At 54.0% G+C, this 25,926-nt stretch overlaps 1 protein-coding gene across 1 annotated transcript in view; it reads right to left on the bottom strand.

Moving 5' to 3' along the window:
* Cux2 (cut like homeobox 2) overlaps positions 1–25,926 on the bottom strand; it is a 228,325-nt gene that overhangs the window by 29,352 nt on the left and 173,047 nt on the right. The window contains exons 4-6 of the mRNA XM_027949207.2: positions 20,824–20,902; positions 2,649–2,783; positions 50–173 (exon numbers count right to left, since the gene is read on the bottom strand). Of these exons, the coding sequence (XP_027805008.2) occupies positions 50–173; positions 2,649–2,783; positions 20,824–20,902 (338 nt within the window). The remainder of the gene's footprint in view (positions 1–49; positions 174–2,648; positions 2,784–20,823; positions 20,903–25,926) is intronic.

Raw genomic sequence — 25,926 nt, 5'->3', positions numbered from 1 at the left:
TCCCTGCTCCCTGCCAGCCCAGGGAGCCCAGCTGTCCCTCGGCCCTCACTTCTGTTTCTCGGCCTCATTTCTCTGCAGCAAGGCTTCTGTCAGGAGGGCTTTCCCAGCGATGCCGGGCAGGCGGCTCCCCTCGGTCAGCGTGGGCACGGCTGGGGACGTCCCCTCTTTCTGCTCTGCAGGGAGAAAGGGAGACACAGCCGTTGCCAAGAAAGCAGCATGAGGCAGGGGTTCCCACAGCCTGGACCCACCGACCACAGCGTGTGTGCCCGGCTCCCAAACCTGGGCTCTGGGGAGGCTCTGCCCATGCCTGCCGCGCATCTGGTGGGCCGTGTCTTGGATGGCACCCAGGCTCGCCCTCGCCTGCTCACACCTCCTCCTCCTCATTAGTTTTTTTCAATTGTAGTAAACACACAACGGGAGCTTTAGTACATCCACAGTATCACACACCCTCAACCCAGGGAGGCCTGGTCAGCTAAACGGCCCTCCATCCTGCTGCCAGCTCCTGGCTCCACCCTGCCACACTGGCTGTGGAGACACGCCTTCTGGACATTTCCCATCATGGAAACACACACCAGCTGACCTTCTGCATTTGGTTTCTTAGACGCAGAGTTCACCCAGCACTTCACTCCTGCTATGGTGTGAAGTGACCCCCAAGGGCTCAGGTATGATGTATTAAGAGGGTGATGAGGATTAGACAGGGTTACAGAGTGCAGCCCCTATGACTGAACACTGTGGCTTCATGGGAAAAGGGAAAGAGCACATGTGTGTGCTCCCTGTCTCTGCCACATGATGCTTGGCACCGCCTTGGGCCTACCACCAAGAAGGCCATCACCAGATGTAGCTCCTTGACTTTGATTCAGAATCATGAGCCAAAATAAACCTCTTTTCTTTATAAAGTTCCCAGCCTCCGGTATTTCATTAGAGTAACATAAGACACACTGATACAGTTCCTTTCAGTGTGACTGCCACAAAACCGTCCAAGAAGGGCCACTTCTACAGAAGGCATTCCACTCTGTGACTATGCCAGTTTATCCATCTGTGTGTTGGTCCCACTTCTGGCTTCTATGTTGCTATGTATATGTGTGTCCTCATTTTTGCCAGAGCACCTCTTTTTGATTTTTTTAGCGTACATCCCTTGGAGTAGAACTGCAGGGTCATGTGGTAAGTCTATTTAACTCATGTCCTCGCTTTCAACAACTCTACTGTGGTGTGTGCACCTAGAGGCTCTACTGTCAGCCCTGCCACAGTCTTGGCTTTTACAAGAAAGGCATCAAGGTGCTCCTGCAGCCCTGAAGGCCCATCAGTGCTGCCCAGCATCCTGCCGTGTGGCTGGTCTCTGGCTACCAGACACTTGCCCCACTCTGATTTTGCACCATTACAAAGCCTGTGGCCAGTATCCCTCCTGAGTGCGTCCCTTGGGCACAGAGTGGTCTCTCCAAGGAAACACCACATGGAGTAAATATATGGGGTCGCGTAGCGTGGCCCAGCCTGAAGTGAAGCGCAGCTGTCCCAATCCACACTAGGAGCAGCTGCTCAGGGTCCGCTGCCCTGTGACCTTGAGGAGCTGGCCTGGCCAACATGAGGTCCTCCGCTCCCCTTGCTTCCTCCTTGGTGAACACCTGCTCACGCCTTCAGGTGCTTTGTGCTGGAGGCCAGGGCTCCTGATGGTGGGTCAGGGACAGTGGTGTGCCCGGCTCAGCCTTGAGGCTATTTCCTTCCCAGCAACCTGCGCCTGCACACTGGAGGCCAGCACCCCTCTGCCTTTCTGAGGGAGGAGCGAGTCCCACTCCCAGCCTCTGCTCTGACCCTCATGGTCCAAGGTGGCTTCCAGTCTCGCTCTGACCCCCACGGCTGGCTCCCTCGTTCTTAACAAGCCCCGAGCCTCCAGGGTCAAGGCACCATGCACTCCCTGCTCAGGCAGTAGAGGCCAGCCTGGAAGTGCTGTGGGCAGAAGCTCTGGGCTGGGGGCTCAGAGGCAGAAAGGAAAATAGGATGCTGCCCAGAACCTGTGGAGGACTCAGGAAGTTTTTGGTTTTGTTCTTGGTACTGGAGTACCAGGACCAGAACTAGGGCTGCTCGTCCCCTGAGCTGCACCCCAGCCCTTTGCATTGTTCGTTTTGAGGCAGGGTCTTGTGCTCCTCCTGCCTCAGCCTCCTGAGGTGCGTGGGCCCCTTGCTGCTCAGGAAGAATTAAGGCTGCGGCTCATCCAGGCGCAGTGTCCTCCACACCTGCCCCCGGATTCCTGGACACACAGCCCGACTACACTTCCCAGCCTCCTCTGCAGCTGGGTGTGACCACAGAGGTTCTGGCCAATGGGAGGGTGGAAGGGGGGCCTGCTGTCCAGAGTCACACCCTGACACCTGTGTGACCTCCACATTCTTCCCCTGCCTGTTGGCAGGTGGTCAACATCACCAACAGGACATCCCATGTGTAAGGTGGCGGGATCTCTGTCATCTGGATCCCTGAGGGGCAGCGTGGCACAAGCCCGCAACCTTCAGTAGACTGAGGCCCAAGACCCGGGTCCGTCTGCTTCAGCAGAAGTGCCATCTCCACCCACCTGCTGTCCACACAATGAAGCCCAGTCCCAAGCCCACCAGCCCCTGCTGCAGCCCATGGTGTTACAGGACCCAGGAAGGCCTTAGCAGTACCTTTGTGGCCAAGGAGCTCGGGGTGCCTCTTCCAAGAAGCGTGGAGGTCCCGCCGGGGCTGCCTGCTGGGGTCCAAACTGGGGGGCTGCAGTCTGTCGTCCAGGCTACGCGCCACCTCCAATGTAGGCACAGGGTCTGCAGAGACAGGGAAGAGGTCGAGGTGGGATGCCTAGGCTGAGGCTGTGGGGCCTGGGAGGGCCTCCTACAGGGAGCTGGGTGGGGATCATCCACAGGAGCCACCGGAGTCACACTCTGGGTGGCCAGGGAGAGCCAAGTGAACGCTCTTTACATGACAAGACTTCTCCAGGCCCCTGGCAGGTGTGCCTGCCCACTCCCCGGTGAGCATGTCCTGCCAGCTGGGAACAACAGCAGTCATACTGTCACTGCATTGTCTTGACTCAGTGATGCCACTGTGTCACTGTGTATGGCCCTGGGGAGGTTGAGAGTGTGTCCAGCCGGCCTCTCCACCTCTCTGTCCCCTGGGGTGGAACCTGCCACATGGCCTGAGGCCCTCCAGCTTCTCCTGGCTCTACCCTCCCGGAGACATTCTTGCGGCCCGGTGGCTGTGGCTCCTCAGTGGACTTGGCCATGTGCACTGGGGATGCACTAGCGGCCATCCCGGGAACAGCACGCACACCTGGATGAGAGTCTCCCAGCTTCCCGACGGCTCCCAGCTGAGGAGGCTGCGGGCCTCTGCCTGGCTAGCTTCCCTCCACCTCCCCTTCACCTGTGGAGAGTTTCCTCTTCCTTTCATTCTAGAGCCCAGCGCATGTCCTCTAGGACATTCCCAACCGCGCCCCCAGTGGCCGTAGAATGACTCCTGAGGTTGGTGGGCTATGCAGGTTACATAGCCCAGCCGCAGGCAGGGGGCCGTGGTCCCCAGAGCAACCCCTGGAGGCCGGCTTGGAGTCAACCCGTCTTCACAGAGGAGGGAACTGAGGCCCAGAGAAGCCAGGGTGCTCGCTAAAGGGTGGAGGTGACGCTGGACTGTCTCTTGCTGAGGCCACGGAGACTTTCTGTCCTGGGGTGGGCACAAAATGTCCCCAACAGTAGGCACACAGGGTGTTCATGGGGCCCAGGACAGCCAGGGCCTCCAAGCCCAGGTCCCGGGGCCCAGGATCTAGGCCAGTTCTGGAGCCCTCTCTTCTTGGTTCCTCTCCCAGCACCCCCTGCCAGCCTCTGCTCGGCCGATGTTCTCTGGTGAGAGGACAGACTTTGGAGCCAGATGTGCCTGGACCCGGTCTAATCCATACTTGCTTCTTGGGATGGTGTGTGATCTTGGCAAGCAACTCTATCTCTCTGTGCTTCACCCTAAAAGTGGCAACCTCCTGGGGTTGTCATGAGGATCAGGCAAAATGATCAACATGGTGCCAGACACCCTGTCAGCTCAGACAACCTCATGCTTACCCTCAGCCTTGGGGTTATTTCCTTCCCAGCAACCCGCTTACAACATTTCACCCCTGAAGATATATTACGACTCAAATGCCACCTCTTCCAGGGAGCCCTCCTGGACCAGTCAGTCTTCCCACATGTGCTCCCCAGCTGCCTGCAGCTCTCCATGGTAGAGCCCAGTGCTGTCCCAGTATATCTGCAAGTCCACCCAATTAACACGCACTGGGCTGCAAACTTCACAGGGGAGGCGAGGGCTACACTGGTCCTTGCTCTACCTCCCACTGGTCCATAGTACCTAGGATGCAACCTGACGCACAGTCCTACCCAATACATTTTTACAGGAGACGACAGGAGGCCATGCCTGCCCGGAGGCCTTCAGGTCTGGCTGGAACAAGGTGGCCTCTCATTTTCTCCTACTGCCTGTTTGTTTAGGTGGAGGGAGGCTGGACAATGGGCGTTTGTGCCGTGGTGAGCAGGTGCAAGGGCGCACCACGTTGGCTTTCCTCTGTCAGCAGCCCCCACGCCCTGTCATTAGGCAGCGCCCGCTCAGCAGGGTATGCCATTATGTCTCCCAGGGCTGATGTAATTATACATTGACATAATTAACCCAGCAAGCGCATTAGGCAGGCCAGCTAAAAATTCATCTATAATTATTTGTTGTGTGCATGCTAATGAGTCCATCTGCACCGCCTTTGTACAACACGAACAAATTAATTTACAAGTCTGGATTTTTTAATAAGTTCAAGGAATCGCTTCCTATTGTGTCCTGGATTTTGAGAAAGGAAGAAAAAGGCGACAGCACTCGCCAGGGTCAGGGAAGTTAGGTAAACACGGAGGGAGCAGATCCGGCGGCCTCTGCAGACTGGCTCTGGGCCCAAGGACGGGGGAAGTTCTCCAGCGGCCAGGCCAGACGATTCCTCTGGGAGTGGGGACACTTGCCGCCACCTCCTCTCCAGGGTTAGACCCAGGTTCTGTTCCACCCTGAGGACGTGGGCCCTGCGAACTGTTGGCTGGCTTCGGTGGCCCCCAGAGGCTAGCAGAAGGGGCCAGGCCTCCACACGGGCTCAGGGGGCTTCGGGGCTCTGCCCTCCCGCCTTCGCTTGCTGGGGCAGCGGTGAACGTGCTGGTTAAGCTCCAGGATCTGAAGTTCAGCTCTGGGTCGAGTCCCGTGAGGACCTGAGCCCATTTCTCCACCTGTGGGGGACACTGTGCAGCGTCTGTTTGCCTGGAGGTACCCCTGGGCAGATCCAGACACACTGAGGAGAGAGTGAGACCCGAGGGAGGGTGTCACCGGAGGGTGGGTGTCAGTGCCGGCTCCAGCTGGCCGTGTCTCTCTAGGTGGCCAGGGACTCTCCGAGCCTCTCTTTCCTCGAGGAGGCTGCCCCCCAAGGGCTGTTACGGAGAGGAGCTGGCTGACCACTGCTGGCCCGCGGGCTCAGGGCGGGCTGGGAGCCAGCCGTTCTCTGTGGAGAGCGGGCACCAGGCACGGCCTCAGTGTTGGCACAAGAAATGTGCCCAGGAAACCCAGAATTCAATTATCTTGATTTGAACTCATTCCACTCTGGACCCAAAGATTTCAGCTTAGAAAACCAACCCAGGGAGGGAGCAGTCAGCTCAATCCGTCCACTGTCTCCTGCACCCCAGGACGCAGCTGGGAATGGGGGTGGTGCAGGGAGAGGCGAGCCTCTGGCCTCTTCCTCTACTCCTGGCTCCCTGTGGCCGGGTGAGTGGTACTGAGATGCTGTGGCCAAAGTCCAGCTTCGAATGAATCCTAATGACCACAGCCCTGTACACTCCATCATCACTATGGCAGTATGAGGATGTCGCAGTCCCCTTTTACAGATGGAGAAACTGAGGCACAGGGGTCAAGGCTGGGACCCATGCTGGCTAGCCCCCAGCAGGACTCATCAGAGCCCCCAGGGAACCCGTGAAGCATTCTGGGCCTCAGTGGAGTCTCAGGGTTGGTCTGTGTCACTCCAGTCCTCCGGGGGCAGGCCGGGATCCTTGGGGTTTGCCTGTTGGGCCTTCTGATCTCTCCCTGGTGGGCTGGTGTGCCTGTGACGTGCTCTCAGCTTCCAGTGGGGCTGTCAATCAAGACGCTCCACCTTCCCCCAAGGAGGGTCACCTGCTTCAGGCTGCCAATTGAACACTGCCCTGGGAATCTGGACCCCTTTACCCGGTTACTCGCTGCTCTGGCCCTGTGTGAGCCGGGGGCCCCACCTAACGAGTCCCTTTCCTGTGCACTAGAGTTTCCAGAGCTGGCTTCTCCACACCACATGAGGAACCCTGAGCGACATAGGAGCTGGTGATTTGACAAGGGTATCTGAGAACTGGGTAAAGGGAAGGAGGAACGAATGCTCACAACATTTCACCCCTGAAGACTCAGTTTTCCTGTCTGTAAAATGGAGCCCCAAGCAGCATCCACCAAGGCCACTGTGGGCATTCAGTGGTCAGAGTCCTGCACAGTGGTCATCCCAGCCCTTGCTCTCATCAGCGTTCAGCAAAGGGCAGAGGGATCCTTCTCAGTGAGGCCCAGGGGGCTCGCTCACCCAGCCCTGCTGGGCACCGCCTGGCTTTGTATATTGGCTCCTGCTAACAACAGATTTGCAGAACAGAATTAGAAGCTGCTGGATATTTTGGAGAGACAGAGCATAGGACAGCAGCCTCGGGAGGAGGGGGCTGACCAGATCTCAGCAACAGGGCCTTGGGAGACCCCTGGAAGCTGCCAGAGGGTCCTCAGAGGCCCAAAGAATAAGGCAAAGACACCAGGCCCTGGGTTTCATCTGTGTCTATGCCAGTTGGAGCGACTTTCAGCAGGAAGGGGAGGCTGGGAAGGACTTCACTGTGGGTCTCCACAGGTTAGACTCTAAGCAGGAAGGAATCGAGGATGTCCTGGTGGAAGGCACAGCCTCAGCAAAGGCAGGAAGTCATGGCAATGTTAACAGCCTAACCCTCAGGGTAGGCTGCATACAGTCGGGCAGGCTGTGCACAGCACAAGGATATACAAGGGAGTGGCAATCGAATCGCACATTTACATATTTGGTACAAAACTCTTTGGGGAGATAGTAATGACCTGCTCTGAGGCAGGGGTACTATGCTGTGTCACCAGGTAGCATGTGGCAAAGGGACTTGGAACAGCTCCTCCTGTACTATAACCGTGGCTATTCCAGGCTCTGTGCCAGGGCTCACCTGCACTTTCTCCTTCACCCCAAATAGCACAGTAAAGTACGTGCCACTATTGTCCCTGTTTCCCAGACAAGGAAATAAAGGCTCAGAAAAGAGGTATCAGGTGCCCAAAGTCACCCAGCTTAGGCAGAGGTGGGGTTTGAACCCAGGGCTGTGGACTCTTCGCCGGAGGTCAGGTGGCCTCTGGGCAGGGCAGGCAGGGCCCTGACTTCTTCCTGTAGACCCGAGTGTGGGGCCAAGGGTTGTCCTTGGCCCTGCTACTGGCTTGTTATGTGGCCTTGGACAATGTGCTGACCTCACTGGGCTCCCCCATCCGAATTCCTATGCAAGTATGTCCGAGGCTCGCACTCAGCACTGGGCCACTGGACAGTGGCTCGCCCTGCGGGCAAGCACCTGTGCACTGGCCAATCCTGTTCAGCGGGGTGATGGTTAAACAACTTCGCGGCCAGGCTCGGCCCAAGAGGTGTGAACACCACGAACACGGTGAACCCTCAGGTGGCCAAAGCAACCCTGGGAAATAAGGGGAGGGGTGGGGGGGCGAAGGTCGAGTTCTAGCGGTGACATCAATCCATGCTATTGCTTTCCACCCGAAGCCTGTCTGTAAATGGGGACAGGCAGGTTCTCCCCCTGTGGAGGGGCTGGGGACAGAAAACTGGGAACCGCAGGTGGGCAGAGCCCACGGGGCCCTCTGAGCCCACCCATGCAGGGGCTTGCTGAGCGACTTGTAGCTGAGGGGAGAAGACCTGTCCTTGCGCAGCGGCCTCCCGGGGGTGACAGGCTCCTTCACAAGTGTGCTTAATAGACCCGAGAGGACTTCTCCACCCCATGTGTCCCAGGTCAGCTTCCTCCCTGTGCACGAAGCCTGGGAACTGAAGAGCCCAGGTGAGGGCGTGGCTCGTGCAGATGGCTAGTGGCTGGAGGGAGCCTGCGCTGAAGGCTGTGGCTTCTCAGGGTATAATCCTGAGTCCTGGTGGCCCGCGTGTAGCTGGGTGAGACCAGGGGACGGGTGGGCAGGTAGGTCCCAAGGGCCCTCCAGGGTAACAGGGCTGGGGACAGGACTGACCCTGAGGGTGCCAGGCAGGAGGCGGTGGCAGGGGTCCAGGGAGCAGCTCCATGGTGGCTCAGGTCAGGAGCTAGGCAGGAAGCGCTGGTGGCTGTGGGGACTGGGCTGAAACGTCCCCAGTCTGTGCTCATCTGGAAACTCAGAATGTGACCTTGTGTGCAGATGGGGTCTTTGCAGTGGAGATGCGGTCAAGACTGGCTCATACGGAAGCAGAGTGGGCCCTGATTCAATGACAGATGTCCTCAAAAGCAGAGGGACCCACTGAGGCCCGGAGAGAGGCCTGGTGAAGATGGAGGCAGAAACAATGCAGTCAGAGGCCAATGGCCTAGAGGCTGCAGGAGCCGCCTGAGGCAGGAGGGGGCCGGCCAGCCGGGGGGGCCTGCCCACCCCACTTGGGTTTGGGGCTTCTGGATTCCAGATCTGAGAGAAGTTTGTGCTGTCACCAGGCTGTGGCACTGTGGCACAGCAGCAGCCTGGGAGACCTCAGCCCTGTTCCAGGCTGGACACAGGTGGCGAGGTGGTGAAGGGTGGTGCAGGGCCAGGCTCACTCAGGGTCCAGCGCCTGGCAAGGCCGGCGACCCTGGCATCCTGGCCATCATAGCAAGGTCTCCTCTCTCTCTCTCTCTCTCTCTCTCTCTCACACACACACATTCTCTCTCTTTCTCTCGCCTTTTCCACCTCTTGTAAGGACATGAGTCGTGAAAAAACAAGGGGCTACTCTAACGACCTCATCTTAACACGATCATATCCTCCAAGGTCACGTTCACAGGTACCAGCAGGAAGGTCTTCAACCTATCTTTCTGGGGGATAAAATCCAAGCCATGACCTGATGGAAGTCCTCACTCAAGTCAAACCTACTTCCTTCTTGCTGTACCCATTTTCATCTCCATCCATGAGCCAAGCCTGTTCCCTAAGAGGAGGCAGCAGGTCCTGGACTCTGACCCTCTTGCTTTTCCTTCTCTTCAGTGCCGAGGAACTGAGCTGTCACCGAGTCGGGTCTCTGCTTTGAAAAGTACACAGCAATGACAACATCTTCTTACTCGGATGTTTTCTGCTTGTTACTTCCCAGCACATGAGAGCAGGGTTCCCAGACTTGACTTGGTTGTGCGGTGACTCATTTCTTCTGGGAGGAACCTGGGGGCCCTGAGCTGTCCCTGAGCTGCCCGGCGGGGAGCTGGGTTGGAGAGCAACACTCTTAGCATGCAGACAGCTGGAGTGTTCCGCCAAAGCCTGCGGCAGAAGGCTCCTGCCAGGGCGGCTGGCAGACCCTGGGCTCCCCGAGTGCTTTATCAGTATTATCCAGTGCTTCAGCTAAACGTCACTGGCTGCTCTTATGGACACAAATTGAAAGAGAGAAAGGGAAAAAAGTCCTTAAGCTGTAGGGAGAGATTTCTCGGAGAACCCCACAGCCTTGGGTCTGGGGGCAGCTTGTTTTCCTCCAAGTCTTCCCCTTCCCCCAGGCACACACTGGTCCTTCACATAGCAGGTGTCCAATGAGTATGGACTGTCCCAAAAGGGGACAAATGATGGAATCAGTGCCAGAGGGTCTCAGGGGTTTCCACAGAGGGTGTCTGTGGGAGGCGCAGTAATATAATATCCCTCTCGAAAACACCACCTCCTACCCTTAAAGCCCTGGTTCATGCAAGAGAGGGTTAGAAGCAGGTTGGGGTCGGGGATGGCTCCTCTGGCTTTCATGATGAGGGAAGTGGCCACAAGATGACAACACTGTTGATCTCTAGACACCAGGAGAGGCAAGGAACGGATCCTCCTGGACATGTGAGCGAGAGTCCTGTTGATGCTTGACTTTCAGCCCAATGAGACCCATTCTGAACTTCTGACTTCCAGACTGAGATAATGAATGTGTGTTGTTTTAAGCCACGAAGGTTGTGGTTGTTTGTTATGGCTGCTGTAGAGAGCTAGTAGTCCAATGCAGTCATGGAGTCATTTTTATTGAGCACCTACTAGGTACCAGGCATGGTTTCTCCAGTTGTCAAGCATTTCCCAAGTGCCTGCTGTGTGTCAGGGAAGGTTCAGGGCTGCGGAGATGGAGTAGCAAATGAGAGGGAACCCCTGCCTGTCTGTGGCTGACCTTCTGGAGGGGAAGATGGACACGGACACGTAAGGCCAAGGCAGAGACCCCCTGCCAAGGTGGAGGGTGGGCTGGCCGTGTGGTGGGGAAGGCCTGTCTAAAGGCAGCCATCTGGCTGGGAAGGAAGTGAGGAAACTGCTCTAGGCACAGGAAGATCAGGCTGAGGACAGGTGCTGCTGCCTGCCCATCTCCCCAGGGCACAAATGCACTGGTCCTCACGACCACTGACCACTTTTGTGGATAAGGACATGGGGCTGAGAGAGGCTGGTGATACCCAGGGGAATCCTGATCCAGTGTCCTCTCCCCTCTCTGTGCCTGGTCTGGGTACAGGTGGTTGGGGTCAAGCTCGAGTTTCTGGTTTTCACCCCCAAAACTGCAGCAACCATCCACCCTGGAGCAGGTGGGGGCATGAGGCACATAGGACACCCACCCAGTCTCTTGAGCCAGAGGCTCTGAAGAACGTGGCCTAGCCCTCCCTAAGAGGAGCCAGGCGCTCTGCATGTATCTCACTCAAACAGCCACAGGAGATGCCATCACCCCCCTTTTCCAGATGAGAAAACTGAGGCCCAGGAGAGGAAAGCCACTTGCTCAGGGTCCCTTGGTCAGCAGACAAAGGTAGTGCTGGATCGGAAGCGGGCCCCCCAGCCAGTGCCCACCACTTCCACACATCTGTGGGTCCCCTAGGGGGCCCTGTGTGACTTTTGTCCTCCTGTGACGTGATTTAAAACCTTAAGGTCTATTATAAAGTACTGCTGGTTGAGCACCCCAATCTGAAAATCCAGAACCTGAAATTTGACGTCTCCAAAAGCTGAAACCTTTCCAGCCCTGACACATTGCCCCACTGGCAAATTCCACCCAGGAAAATAGTGTCCTGCATAAAAATCACTAAAAACATCATAGGAAATTCAGGCCATGTATGTAAGGAGTACATGGAACACAAATGGACCTCGTCTTCTGACCCGGGTCCCGTCCCTATACTCTCATTATATGTGTGCGGATATTTCAAAACTTGAAGAAATTGGAAATCCCACACTGTGGCCCCGAGCATTTTGGATAAGGAACACCCTGCCTGTGTTTTTTTTTTTTTTCCAATTATAAGCAGAAAATTGGGATTCCCTGTCATAAATAGGCATTTCAGCCATACAGGTGAACGCACACAAAGCTGGGTATGGTGGTGGGTGCCTGTCTCCCCAGGTGTTCGGGAGGCTGAGGCAGGAGGAGTGTTTGAACCCAGAGTTCAAGGCCAGCTGAGCAGCGCAGAGAAACCTCAAGACCCAAATAACTCAACAACAAGAAAAGACCACAAAACTAAAAACCAAAGAGGGAAAGCGATGCTATTACAGTCCAGTTAAACCCTGGGGTGGGCAGCTGCCATCCCTGGGCTGAGGGGGAGACCTGTGGGTGTCTTGGGGTTGCTGCTGATTCTCCAGCACCTGGCGGCAGAAGCCTTCCCTGCAGGGCAGAAAGGTGACACCCATCATGGCCTGCAGCCTGTAGCGTGTTCAGAGTCGCAGCCTTTGCCTGGGTACCCTTTGATATTAGGTGAAAAGCTGGTGCCATCCAGCTTCTGACTTCCACAGTGGCCCATGTCTCCCTCTAGTGTCTGGCCCGGCTCAGCATGTCCTCCAGAAGCCTTCCGGCCAGCTGTGCAGAGCTGCCCCAGCCACCAGGGACACCAGTAGGCGGGATCCCCCCACCCTGCCCCCCACCGGCCATCCACATTCAGGAGGAGAGAGCGGCCCAGTGGGCACATCCTAGCAGGGTTTATAAAACCCTGACCCATGGCACCCCGACCCAGTGTCCGAATATCACCAGGCCCCTGATGAGTGGAAACAGACCAGGCAGACGAGCAGGCAGCAGGCGAGGCCTGTGGCACCGGGCGGGGACACTGTGGTGAGTGCAGGACCTTTGTCTCTCAGACATCCTGTTCTTTATGCACTAACTGCCTAAGAAAATGACTTATTCGTCGTGGCTGCATTGGATCTGACCGCTCGCGGACAAGGTGGAGGACACAGCGGGAGGGTTTACGTATTTTCAGGCCTCACCAGGCTTTGTAGAGACCACAAGCCTCGCCAACACACTAGCGAAGCTGTCAGAGTCCTCCAGAACCCTGCAGAGGGGGAGCTGGGGTGCGGGGAGAGCAGCTCAACCCTCCCACTCTGTCCATCTGAAGGAAAGTGGCATTCGGAGCTTTTTTAGGAAAGCTGGAGCCGAAGGCTGTCCGAGAGGCTGCTTAGAAACACATATATGCAGAAGTATGCGTGTGTCCCTCCAAAATATCTCCGAGACAGAAGCCTGCTCCCATCTGGGCTTGTGCTCTGGCGCCCGCGTGGGTGGCAGGCTCAGGCTACTGACGGTGGCAGCGAGACTAACTTTGATCCTATAGTCTTAACTTTTCAGTAGCAGATGGGGTGCGGAGCCCTATGCGCAGCTGTGAGTCACGCACCTGCCATACCCTTCTTCCTGCCTGGGGGGTCTCCTGGTCTGGGCAGGGACAGAGGGGCTGGGGAAGAGGGGCTTTCTTTTGGCACTGGGTGTTCTGGAGGTCATAGTAACACCTCCACCAACAGCGAGCTCTGGTCACTGTCCACTGAGCCTCCCCTGCAGGAAGGCTCTCCCTCCTCCCTCAAAAACTCCACCTGGGCACTGGGAGCTGTTGACTCTTCCAGAGGAGAAAGAAGAGGCTCAGAGAGATGGCGCCAGGGGCCAGCAGAGCTGGGACTCAAGCCCAATCACATTATAATAAAAATGAGCCCCACACTGAGCAGCAGGGACCAGGGACGCGTCTCCTCCTTGTGCCCCTGGCTGAGCAGAATGCCTGGCGACCAGTAGGTGCTTGGCACTTGCTGAATGAACTGCACAGATGTGCTGGGTTCACAGGGCGCCCTGGCCCTGTTCCCTGGTCCTGTAACTGCGGAAGGTCTTACATGTGTTTTGCGTGTGAGGAATCGGGCTTGGGAAGGTTAAGTGTGACTCGTGGGAAGAAGCCACGTGGCCAAGCAGGGACTGGCCCGGCTCTGTGGAGAGGGCCATCAGTCTAGTGCCCTGCTCTCCTTCCTCTGCCCCCCACCCCCCGTCTGGAGCTCTTTGCTTCCCCTCAGCAAAAGTGGTCCAGTCTGGCTCTGGAGCCCTGGGCGAGGAGCACAGGGGTCCCTGGCGAGTGAAGGGCCATATCACTCTTCCTCGGGCCGCTCACGGCACTCCAGCTAGGCCCCCTCCCAGCCTAGACCCTCCCAGGCCTCAGGTGGCAGAGGCCCTGTGGCTGCTCTTCACTGTTTGCAGAGCTCAGATCCCCTGCGGCTTTCTTGTCCAACCTCCTTTGATTTTGTCTATTTATTTAGGTGCCAGGATGGAACCCAGGGATGCTTTGCCACTAGGCTACACCCCCAGCCCTTTTTATTTTTGAGATAGGGTCTCACCAAGTTGTCCAGTCTGGCCTCGAACTTGCGATCCTCCTGCCTCAGCTTCCAGAGTTGCCAGGATCACAGGCGTGGCCACCAGGCCTGGCTACCCTAGATCTTAAACTAGCCCTGGCACTGGCAGTCTTGGAGCCTAGACTGAGACCCCACACTTCTCCACTGAGACCCCCTGGGAGGCCGGTGCACGGGCAGGATGGGGGAGCCACCTCCAGGGTATGTGGGGATCAGAGCTTGTGTCTGCAGGGTGGAGCAAGCTGCCTGCCACACAGAGCACCCTTGAAGTGCCCCTAAAGGGCGGCGCCTCAGTCTTGAAGCCAAGTTCAAAGGCCCCCTCTCTGAGGCGCCTCCACCAGCCACCCCTCCTTGGAGCTCATTTCCTGCTGTGAGTCCTGGTCCTCCACCTTCGGGCCACACTGTCCTTGTTAGCCCTGAGTTCCCAGGCGGGCAGCTTGAACCCCAGCCTGAGTTTCCCCAGTGGCTCAGAGGGTGCAGCAGGCGAGGGCTGGTCCTCCCTCTGACAGGGAACAGTCTTTGCGGAGCCCCTGCAGCGCCAGCACCAAGGTGGCTGCTTCCATGGACTCCACTTTCTAACCCTGAGCCACCAGCGCAGGCCAGCTCTGGCAGGGCTGTGAGGGAGGGTGCTCCTGGCAGCCGAAAACATGGGCACTGCCCTCCGAAGTTAACTGCCACCTTTAGGGAAACCTGACATCGTTAAGATTTTCATTTTTTATGCATTAAAACTCTTTATGTTACCCTTAGGTGTCCCTGTGACCCGGACAGGACTTAGCAGAGGCTGAGTGTGGAGGGGGAGGGCAGGCAGCAGGGACCAGAATTTCTAATTATACTAAAATCTCTATTTCCTCTGGCTGTGAAGGCGACCTCTCCACTAGATGGTGCTAGAATTAGTAATTTGGGACAAAAAACTAAACTCAGCACTTAACCTCCCTCCCTATTTTCATACAAATAATTTTAGATGGCTCAAACTTAATCTTTTGAAAATATTAAGATTAAAAAGTACCCAAATACCTCTAACTTTGAGGTGAAAAGGTTTTTAAAAATAGGACACAGAAGCCATAATGGAAAGGTTTGGTAAGATTTTCTACCTTCTGTAAATCCTTCTTGAATGCCTGTTACATACTATATACAATAGACATTATAAACAAAGTTAAAAAACAAAAGGCATTCAGGACTAGGGAAGAAGATGTGAAAGGTATACCAGCACAAAGGTTAATACCCCTAATATACAAAGAGTGTCTATAAATCAATAAGAAAATGAAATCGGAAAGAAAAATGGACTAACAATATACAAACAAGCAATTTACAAAAGAATAAAAATTTGGTTCATAACAGAGGAAAAGATACCTAGTGGGCTAGTCAATAAAGGAACACAATGTAAATCAGCAAGGGGAAAGAACAATTGTATTCTTTCTGACTACCTGGATTTGCTCATGACTACAACAGATTTTCCTTTCCAAGTTTTTGTCCTCATCTTCAGAACTACAACAGCACAGTACCAATAAGCTACGCCCTTGTGAGCTCTCCAAAAGCCCAGCACTGGGGAGGGGCTCAGTAAATTTTAATAGCCCCATGAGAGAGTGTTAGACACAATAAACCAAAGTTCTCCAGGATCCGTAATCTCACAGGGAAATACAGTTGCTCATGCTGCGTCAAGAATGCAGGATATAAAGTGATACAAGGAGGATCAGTGACCATTTTGAAAAGTACACGGGAAAAAGATCAGGGAGAAAGAAACCCAACAAATTGCTTTTCCAGGAGATTATTTTCCCTCCTTCAATTTTCATATATTTTCTGAGAGTGACAGGGTGCCTGGACTGCTTTTGAAACTGGGGAGAAAATTTTATACCCCCAAACACTGTACAGCACTTTCCTATTCTACAAATACTGTCGTCTACACTGCTCACCCAGCGACCTTGACAGTTGACGAAATGGCAGATGCTCATAATTCTTAGACCCTGATATCAATGGGCTGCGGATTGTTCAACCCTGCTAAATGTTTTTTGCTCAGAATCCAATGTGGATGAATGAGTAGTTTCTACTCTCTCCCCTCTTCTAAAGACACGGGAACCAGAGCTCAGAGAGGTTAAGGCCTCTGGCCAAAGTCACACAGCTCAAAACACCAAGCTACAAGTCCCACCCAGGCGTGTCCTATGCTCAGCCCGAGCCTTAACCACTCTGCAGACCAGCCTTGCCCCTGAAGGAGCACCTGCCAGGAGTCACAAAATCCTAAATCAGATTTTTAAAAACCAGAGAAAACCAGAAGAAAGCACCGTGGGCCACTCACCTCTGTGCCCCTCTCCCGGTGTGCGGGGTGCGTCTGCCTGCCCTGTCGCCCACGCGTCCCCTGTTTTGTTTCCTCCTTTTTTTTTCCTTCCCTTTTAACTAATCACTCAGTTAACAAGTCAGCTCTCTGAAGCGCGGGTCGCTACCTAGTGACTCCGTGCACACGATAAAGAAATCAAGCGTCACCAATACAGAAGTCAGAGGGGTTTAAATCAAATCTTCCTCCACAACAATGACATTAATTATGCTTTTAACACGTTTTACTGCTTTTTTTCTCACTTCACGCCACATCTGTGTGAACAATATCCAAAAGATTTACGGTTTTCTTTCGTAATTACAGACATACAGGCTGCACACTTATCAAAATACTTGCTGAGCAATCAGGCTCTATCACAGGCTCTGCCAAAGATTTGTGCTGGCAGCAGTCATTCAAAACAAAAATGTTGAATCAGGACTTGTGTGCGGCTTGGGGGAGGGGGAGCATTTCGACAAATAATTCGCCTGTCAAGACGTATAAAAACAGGAGTGTGCGCCCGGTTCCTTTTCCAGGGTGGGATTTTTATGGAGGGGGCCGGGCGCTGCGGTGGGGGGCAGCGGGTGGGGAAGCTCAGAGCGCCAAAAACGCATCTGACATTTGGTTCTTGTGTCTGAGGATAAAATTTAATGAGAACAAAAATATGTCTTCCTAATTCCCCTAAGAAACCATTAAAACATTTTGTTATTCTTAAATGTCTCGAAAATGAATTAGAGCCCCTGAAGGGGCTGTTTGTATGGTACGTCTCCATCAGTTAAGGCTGCTCATTCTGCAGCTCCGTGACAGCGGGGACGTCCCCCACCGCCCCTCCAATTCTGGGGAGGAGAGCTGGGAAATCAGAGGCACATGGAGTCAGCACTGGGCTCCAAGTGACCTCTGCATCCCCAGGCTGTGGGGAGGGGGCGAGAGAGCGCACGGCCTTCTGGAAAGCTCCTCACAGTCTTGGGGACTCAGGGCCCTTGGCTGGTTCTGTGTCTGTGCTAATAGCCGGGGTACCCAGAGAGGCGAGTGTCCCACAGTGAGCCCTGGAGAAGCAGCTTTGTTTCCTATGGGGGCGGTGGCCCTCGCCCACTGGTCCACGCCTGTCTGCTCCTCTGCTCCCAAACTCCAGCCCCCTAACACGCCCGAGTTTGCGACTGCAGCTTATCTGAGTGATCATCTGGCTACTTCTGCCACCAGAAAGCAAGCTTCTGAGGGCCACGTCCATGCCTGTGTCTGTGGGTTCCCAGCTATGCTCCCCATGTTCAGCAAATGCTGGGCATACAGCAGACACTCAGTAAATGCTTGCAATCAGCAGACACTCAGTAAATGCTTGCAATCCTCCTGTTGTTTGATGACCAGAGAACTCTAGTTGAAAAAGCACTTCTTTGCCCCAATAACTCTTCCTCCCCTCCCGCTGCCTAGTCTTCTAATTCATTCAATAATCATTAGGTGCCTTTGGTGTACTGCACTTTATATATAGGTTTAATATGGCCTAATCTGGGTATATAGGTTTAGTATGGCCTGATCCCGGGCTTGGAGTACTCCCTGTCTCCTAGACAAGCCAGACATACATGATAATAACGTGAGTAGCTGATGGTATGCACCAACTGTGTGCCATGCACCTTGAAGCTTCCTGACAACCACATGAGGCAGGTTGGCATATTTAGTCCCAGTGTGTGCAAGGGGAGTCGGAGGCTCTAGAAGGTGGATGGATCCATCTGTGGGCAGGCATGGGCGAGGGAGGTGTGTGGGGCCTGTAGCACTTGAAGCTGGGTCTGGCCCTGGCGTGGATGGACTGGCCCGCCTCAGCGCAGCTCCTGGAGTGGGTGAGGCACTGCAGGGCCCGTGGGCGAGCTCTGGGTGGGGGCCTTCTGGCTCCTGCATCACCTTTCAATGTCACTTGTCAACAAGACTGTCGGACCCAAAGGATTAAAAGGGGTGGGGCATAAGGTGCATTTTTCCAGATCCCACCTATGGGAGTGGGAAAATCAGTACAAAGGCTGCAACTGGTGCTGCTGGCTACGTGGGTGTTGTGTCCCCACTGTGGGTAATGACACATGCCCACAGTGCTATAAGCTCAAAGTCAAGATGTTGGCAGACACAATGGGCTGCAGACACATGCCACGTCCCCTCAGGGAACACAAAGCCCATGGCACTGCGAGTGCAAATCTGGGTGGAGCCGGGGACCTGGCAACAGATGCCTGAGCAGGGGGCTCAATAGGCCCCAAAAGATGCACCTGTTGTCCTGAGCCCCAAACCCGCAATTGTGACTTCATCTGATGGTGTCTTTGCAGATGTAACTGAGGATGTCGCCATGAAACCGTCCGGACCATCCAGATGGGCCCTGAGTACAACGACAAGCGTCCTTACTAGAGAAAGTGGAGAGCCGAGACAGAGAAGCAGAGAGGCCATGTGGCACCAGAGGCAAAGGCTGGAGTGATGAGGTCACAAGCCAAGGGATGTGAGGGGCCACCAGAAGCTGGGGAGGCAGGAAGGATCCCCTACAGCCTCAGAACAAGCGGGGCCCTGCCGACATGGCCCTGGCCTCCTCCTTGAGAGAAATACCTGCCACCACTATGGTTATGCCACCAGAGCAGCTGTGAGAACCCAACATGGACTTGCATGCTGCTGCAGGTTGCAGCATGGGACAGACCCTGTTAGTATTTGTTGACTGTGCCGAGCCCTGAGTCCTGCCTCTCTGTGCCGTGAGGAAGGGACCCGCATGAGCCTGTCCATATGCAGAGTTGGAAGGTGTAGCTCCTCTATCAGGACACAACTGCAACACGCTCACAGATCTCCCACCGAGCTGCCTAGAAGGCAGAGTGATGCAGTGGGTCCGAGAAGACCCGATCCTAACCAGCTCACAGGAGAAGCCAAGACTGCTGGTCTGTGGGCCACGCTTTGAGTAGCCACATGCTGGAGGACTTCCCTCTTTGTCCAGCCTGGGGGCTCCTGGAGGGCAAGGCTCCGCAGCCCCGCCAAATGGGTCTCCTGGTGCTGTGGTAATAAAGCACCACCAAGCACCGGGAGTGGGGTGTTTGAACAACAGAAATTGATTCTCCTACTTTTGGGGGCTATAAGTTCAAAGTCAAGATGTTGGCAGGGCTGTGCTCCTGGCTGCTGTGGCCTGTGGCACTCCTTGTCTTGAGGCTGCATCCTCCCATCTTTGCCTCTGTCCCTACAGGGCCTTCTTGAGCGAGGGTCCTTGTGTCCTTCCTCTACTGATAAGAACCTCAGTTGTTGGGTTTAGGACTCCCCTAAATCCAAGATGATCTTATTTTGAGGTGCTTAACCAATTACATCTGCAAAGACCTTATTTTCAAAAAACAAGCTACAATCTGAGTTCTTGGTTGACAAAAATCTTGGGGGCCCCCTGCCAACACGGCCCCGCCTCCCTCCACCACTGCCCAGTACTCCCCCTACCACTGCCCAGTACTCCCCCTATTATTCAACCCACTATAATTGCCCAAGACAGACCAACAGGGACTTTCCACCCCAAATGCAAAGACCCCACAGATGACCTCGACGTCCAACAGGACAGCTCTGTCCTCTCACAGCCTGGGCCTCACGGTCACACAGCTCAGGCAGGATCTCGTTTTCCTCCTCATGGACCCCGACCCCAAATCCCAACAGCACTGATTCCTGCAGCGGCGTGGACGCCTGAAAGGGCGGGGGCTGGGGGGCTGGCACTGCTGAGCAAAGCAGGCGGCCCTTCTGGGCTTCTATTTCTGTATCAGTAGAAGGGAATGTGGCGGGGAAAGGGGACTTCACATCCTTGGACATTCGTCTATGTCCAGAGTGTGCAGCTGAGTGCTCCAAACTGATCCCTCTGTCACCAGACCAAGAAACAGCACCCAGCCCGCAGGGGCCCTGCCAGGGACGTTGCCTCCCCAAGGACAGCCACTATCTGGCTTTCCAACAGCACAAGTTGATTTTTTTTTCCCAATTGAGGTAACATTCACCTGACACAGAAGTCGTCATTTCAACGTGAACCCTTCAGTGGCATCTGCATGATCACCAAGTCCTGCGACCCCACCTGCCTTTAGTTCCAGAAAATTCTTATCTCCCCAGAAGGAAAGTCCATACACATGCAGTGGTGGCTCCCCATTGCCCTGCCCATCTGCCCCTGGCAACCGCCAAACTGCTTCTGTCTCTGGACGTGGCTTTCCTGGACATTCCCTGCTAATGGCATCACACAACTCGTGGCCTCCCGTGCCTGGCTCTCTCACTCAGCATCAGGCTGTAGCGTGTCAGGGGTCACTCCTCTTCATGGCTAGATAATGTTCCACCGTGTGGACAGACACCTTTTCAAAACCCATTTATCCGGTGACGGACACGGGGCTATTCTCCTTCTGGCCACCGTGAGCAGTGTCGACAGAGTTCACGTTGCCTGCGTGTGTGTTTTCTCTAAATGGAACCATTCGGTCTGTGCTCTTGGGGTCTGTCTGTCCTTCAGCATCAAGGTTTTGAGGTGGCCGTGACATTCTGGGGAAAGGTTGTGCCTCCCGCGCCCCCTCCTGGCAGAGAGGGTTGGCGCCTTCTGTTATCTGTAGCCTCAGGGTGGGGGGTTCTAATGTGCAGACACCCAGCTCCCCAGGAAGGCCCCCCAGAGGGCCTGTCCCCAGATCCCACCACCAGGAGACACGGTGCCATGTCCTCATGACAGTTACTCTGTAATTATTCAATTATGGAGACCAAGTGTTTCTTACCTGGTGCTTCAACTAATTGCTTGTAAACACTCAGAAAAGCCGCCTCTGCCTCCTGGCTTCTCTTACTAAGGGCCACCACCTTTGGAAACAAAAGAAAGAGTTACATGTAACCACGGCATCTGGGTCTGGAAGAAATGTGGTCATTTTCTATCTGGACAAACATGGGAAGGGGTAGACAAGATGAAGGCTCCAAGTGTGGGCTCTGAAGTTAGGAAATCTGGGTTCTGGCCCAGCCAGTGTCCAGGCTGTGTGACTTTGAGCAAGTTATTGCCCCTCTCTGATCCTCAGTTTACTGGTCTGTAAAATGAGGAGCAAATAATAGAACCTAACTCCTAGGTTAGGTGAAGCTGCCTAAGAGCACCGAACATAGGTTATTCACAGTTATTACTCATATTTTTGTTATAAAAGAACAATACCAGAAGTTCAAATACAACATATGTTTTTGGGAAAAATTGGGACATACCTTGGAAATATTTCTAACTATTGAAAATTAGAGAGAAACTGTTAAAATTCTTAAAAGATAGGTGAATGGTGTCCAGCACACTGAAAGTGCTCAATCATTGCTGACCGAATGGATAACGGAGAGTGGGTAACCCCAGGAAGAGCCCCGTCCACACCATAATTTCTTGCTCTGGGATCTCTCTCCTTCAAGGAGACTTCATGAGATGTTTTGGGCAAGACAGATGTTATCCTGAAAAGTGTGGACACATGACTCTTGAATGGCCTGGTGGCCGCTGACCTAGGGTTGGCACCATCTCATGTTTTCTCCTTAAAGTGTGCTCTGAGCGCACAGGAGGTGCTCAACTTTATTTATTTATCATGGCACCAGGGATTGAACTCAGGGGCACTCAACCACTGAGCCACATCCCCAGCCCTATTTTGTATTTTATTAGAGTCAGAGTCTCACCGAATGGCTTAAGATCTCACTAAGTTGCTGAGGCTGGCTTTGAACTCGTGATCCTCCTGCCGAAGCCTCCACAGCTGTTGGGATTACATAATTTATTGAACGAGGGAATCAAGTGGGTTGCCTCCAACTCTAGGTCCTAACCATGACACCATCCTGGGTCTCCCACTGGTAGGGGACCATCCATTGAGAAAAGTGACTGACCAAGAACAGGCCCTGGAGCTGGGCAGCCCAGGTCCAAATCCCAGTTCCTCTGTTGACTCGCTGTGTGTCCTGGGGCAGAAAAGTCACTTAAGACCCTGTGCCTCTATCTCTCCATTTGTAAAATGGGGGCGACAATACAATAATCTTCCACAAAGGGGTGCTGAGAGCATCACATGACCTAACACATGAAGTCCCGTGGAGCACTCCTGGTACCCATGAGGCCCCTTGACATTATTTTCAGTTGTGACCAAGACCTTCCTTCTCGCCAGGAAGAGTACCAGGTTCTGCCTAGTGCCACGTGCTGACCTGAGCTGAGCTCTTCTCTGGTGCCTTACAGAGGCCACCAGAGGAAGGCTCCGCCCCACAGCAGTGCACTCTGGGAAGAAGAATTTGAACTATGGTGGTTCAGTGTGGCAGCCACAGACAGGTGTGGCTACTAAACCCTTGAAACACGGTGTATCCAAATCAAGATGTATGGTGTGACGTACACACAGGATGTCGAAGTTATAGTAAAAACAAATGATAGCTCAACATTTAAAAATTTTTTTTTAAAAATTTGCTGTACAGCGGGATTGGATTCAGGTGTCCTCCCCTACTGACCTATAACTTGGGACCCTTTTCTTATTTTTTGAGACAGTGTCTTGCCAAGTTGCTGAGGCTGGCCTCAAGCTTGCAATCCTCTTGCCTCAGCCTCCTGAGTTGCTGGGATAATTGGTGTGTGCCACTGCACCAGGCCCTCAATGTTGTTTTAAATACTGATTACATATTGAAGTGCTAATAGGTAATCACTTTCTCCTTTTAAAAATTACGGCTTCTAGAAAATACAAAATTGCATCTGTCACATTGTATTTCTATTGGTTTGCAGATTTTACAAGGCCCATGTAGAAGTAGTTGATTAAGACAGGGAGAGAGAAATATGGCTGATGCTGAACAAGTGATTAAAAGAGACCAGTTACCAAAGTTCTCTGCCACTGCTCCTCCCTGACTTTCCAGAGTGAGACACAGCTTCGCACTCCCTAAGAGACACTTCCTGAGGGCCTGCCATGCGCCCAGCACTCTGGGCTGGACCAGCCATGGAAGATGCAGGCTCGGGCCCCTCTCCATGGCTGACATTAAGGCAAATTCCCCAGACGACTCATTAATTACAAGTGCTACATGCTTGGAAGGAGAAGTGCATGGGTGCCTGCAGAGGGTGTGGGTTGGGGGAGGCTGACCCACTTTGATGGTGGAACATAAGGAATCATCTCCCCAGAAGGGAAAGGGCAAAAAGAATGTTCTAGAATCGAGGCAAAGGGAAAAATCACAAATGCAGAGGAAGATTTTTGTTCTCACTGAGATGGGACAAGATGCAGTTCCGGCCCTGGGGTCTCACCACTGCAGGGGGAGACTCAGCTACGAGGAACCACAATGTGGGAGGAGGTGTAAGCGTGTGCTGGGGTCTCCTGGCAGCTGGGGGGCAGGAATGCAGAGGCTGGGGGCACCCTTGGGGGCTAACAATGGCACTTTGTGTGTACCACGCACCAGGTGTGCTTTCTGTTCCTGATCTTCTATCTGTGTGGACACACCAACCGTGAACTGAGGCTCCCATTATCCCCAGTGTATGGATGAGGAAACCGAGGCTCAGTGACAGTAAGTTTCTTGCCCCAAGGTCACCCAGTTAACAAATGGCAAGGCCAGGATTTACACCAGCTCTGGGGGATTTGAATTGCTGTTCTGAATTTAGACACTAGCCCCCTCGGCTCCTGGCAGAGAATGTACCCAGGCCAGGGGCGGCCGAGGCACGGGGGCCTGGACCTCACTGCCTCAAAGGTCCTCGAGGCTGCAGGAAGTTAGAGGCTGCTGAGTGGCAGACCTGGAGCCCACAGAAACTACAAGAAATGAAAGCAGCTCCTCTCTGATCCCTGGAGGATTAGCAGACCAGTGGGCATAAAGCCGAAGGCACCCCCCCCCCACAGTAGCCTCATGGTGGTGGATGGAGTTTGGGGAAGGCACAGGCGGTTCCCTTGACTTCTAAAACGAATTCTAAAGTGGAACTCTTGAGTGCTGGAGGAGTCCAGTCTCCCAGGCCCTGCCCACTGCCCCTGCTACTTTCCCTGCATGGCGTAGAATGTGGGTTTATCTCTGTGCCTGTCTCCTTATGACGCCCATGTTCCCATGAGAGCTAAGTGTCCGATACTGCAGCCACATGCTACTGATCACCTGAAATGCAAACCTTCCAAACTGAGGTGAGCTGTAAGCCTAAAACAAACACACACACACACACACACACACACGTGAAAGATCCCAGTGATCATTTTATATTGATCACACATTGGAATGACGATATTATGGACAGATTAGACTAAATAAAAGATATTATTAAAACTAAATTCACCTGCTTCTTACTTTAAAAAATGTAGCTACTAGAAAAATTTAAATTACCTAGGTGGCTGGCTGGCTATGTACCTGGGTAATTGGGAATTGAACCTAGGGCTGCTCTCGTTGACACACATGCCCAGTTCTTTTCACCTTTCATTTTAAGACAGGGTCTCACTAAGTTGCCCAGACTGGACTTGAACTTGCACTCCTGCCCTAGCCTCCTGAGTTGCTTACAGTTAATTTCTACTGGACAACGAATACATAGGCCAAGGGTTGGAAAACTCAAATCTGGTCCTTCATCTATTTGTGTAAATAAAGTTTTACTGGAAAACAGTCATAGCCATTCATTTCTGTATTTACTACGGCTGCTTTTATGCTCCGGGCAGAGTTCTGGACTGTGACAGAGACCCCGTGACCTGCAAAGCTTAAAATATTGACTCTCTGGCCCCCTATAGAGCCATGCTTGCTAACCTCTAATTCAGAACTGCATCTATAGCTGGATGATGTTTTCAAAAGCAGAGATCAAGAGGCAGCCGGAATGGCCCTCGGTTAGAGTCAGTTCACACTAGCACATCCCGCCGTAAGTGTGGCTCTCCAGGACTCTATTTGGCTATCCTGCTTCACTTGATCTTGTTTGAGGATAACGACTCTGTCCATTTCTAGAAGACGGGGCCATTAAATTCTGGATTCTAGAGAGTGACCCAGATTCGGGCTAATGTTACTAAGCATCACGTGGCCTCAGTCTGTTGGTCCATCAAGTGGGTAGAATAATCCCCACCTGGATAAGAAGGTATTTGTGCAGAAAGACACCCAGTTCTGCCAGGGAAGCTGGTGGAAAGCTTCCTAATGTGTCTGCCACTCTTCTAACCACGCAGGATGGCTTTTCCAAGGGCTGCCACTCCATGCTGCACCCACGTGCCCAGGACAGGGCTGCCTCATGGCACAGAAGAGCAGAGTGTCTGGAATGACAGAGTTGGCTTGTGACAGTCAGATCCTGAAGGGCATCTGGGGGAGGGGGAGGAGGCAGTGGCAGGGGCCAGCCTCAGAAGGTCACCATCAGGAACAGCACCAGCATCTGCGTGGCACTGACCCAGCCCCTGTGCCGTGTGGGTGGCGTGTGTGTGGTCCCTGAGTAGGGACAGGGCATGCGCAGATGTGATGAAGCCGGAGAGGTACAGCCTGCCCTAGCTGCTAGGCTTTCGTCTCTCAGGAGCTTAAACAACAGCAAATTCAGGGGCCCACAGGCTGAGCTTCTGTGAGTGAGATGGTGCTGCACGTGCCGAGGTGGCAGCTCGCGGCATGGAGTCTGGAGACCACGGCCCTCTCTGCATTCAGCGCTCTATCCCTAGAATCCCTCCTCCTCTCAGATGGGGAACTGCTGCTGCCCCATTCCACAGAGGACAAAGCAGAGGCTCAGGGAGGCTTGGTGGCCGAAATGAGGGAACCAGTTAGCTGCAAAGGTACCAGTGCCCAGATGCCCCTCGTTCCAGGCCCTGGACTTACACCCACAGTGCTTCTCCAAGTGTGTTAGTCCTGTGGCACGAACAAGGGCCCGCAGTGGAGACTGCACACCCCTGTGGGCAGGCACCAAACAGCAGTACCCTGGATGCTTTGGTCCAACCAGAAAAACTCCTCTT

Source organism: Marmota flaviventris, chromosome 1 (genome assembly GCF_047511675.1).
Source record: "Marmota flaviventris isolate mMarFla1 chromosome 1, mMarFla1.hap1, whole genome shotgun sequence".
Taxonomy (NCBI): Eukaryota; Metazoa; Chordata; class Mammalia; order Rodentia; family Sciuridae; genus Marmota; species Marmota flaviventris.
This window is presented reverse-complemented; position numbering and strand designations above follow the sequence as displayed.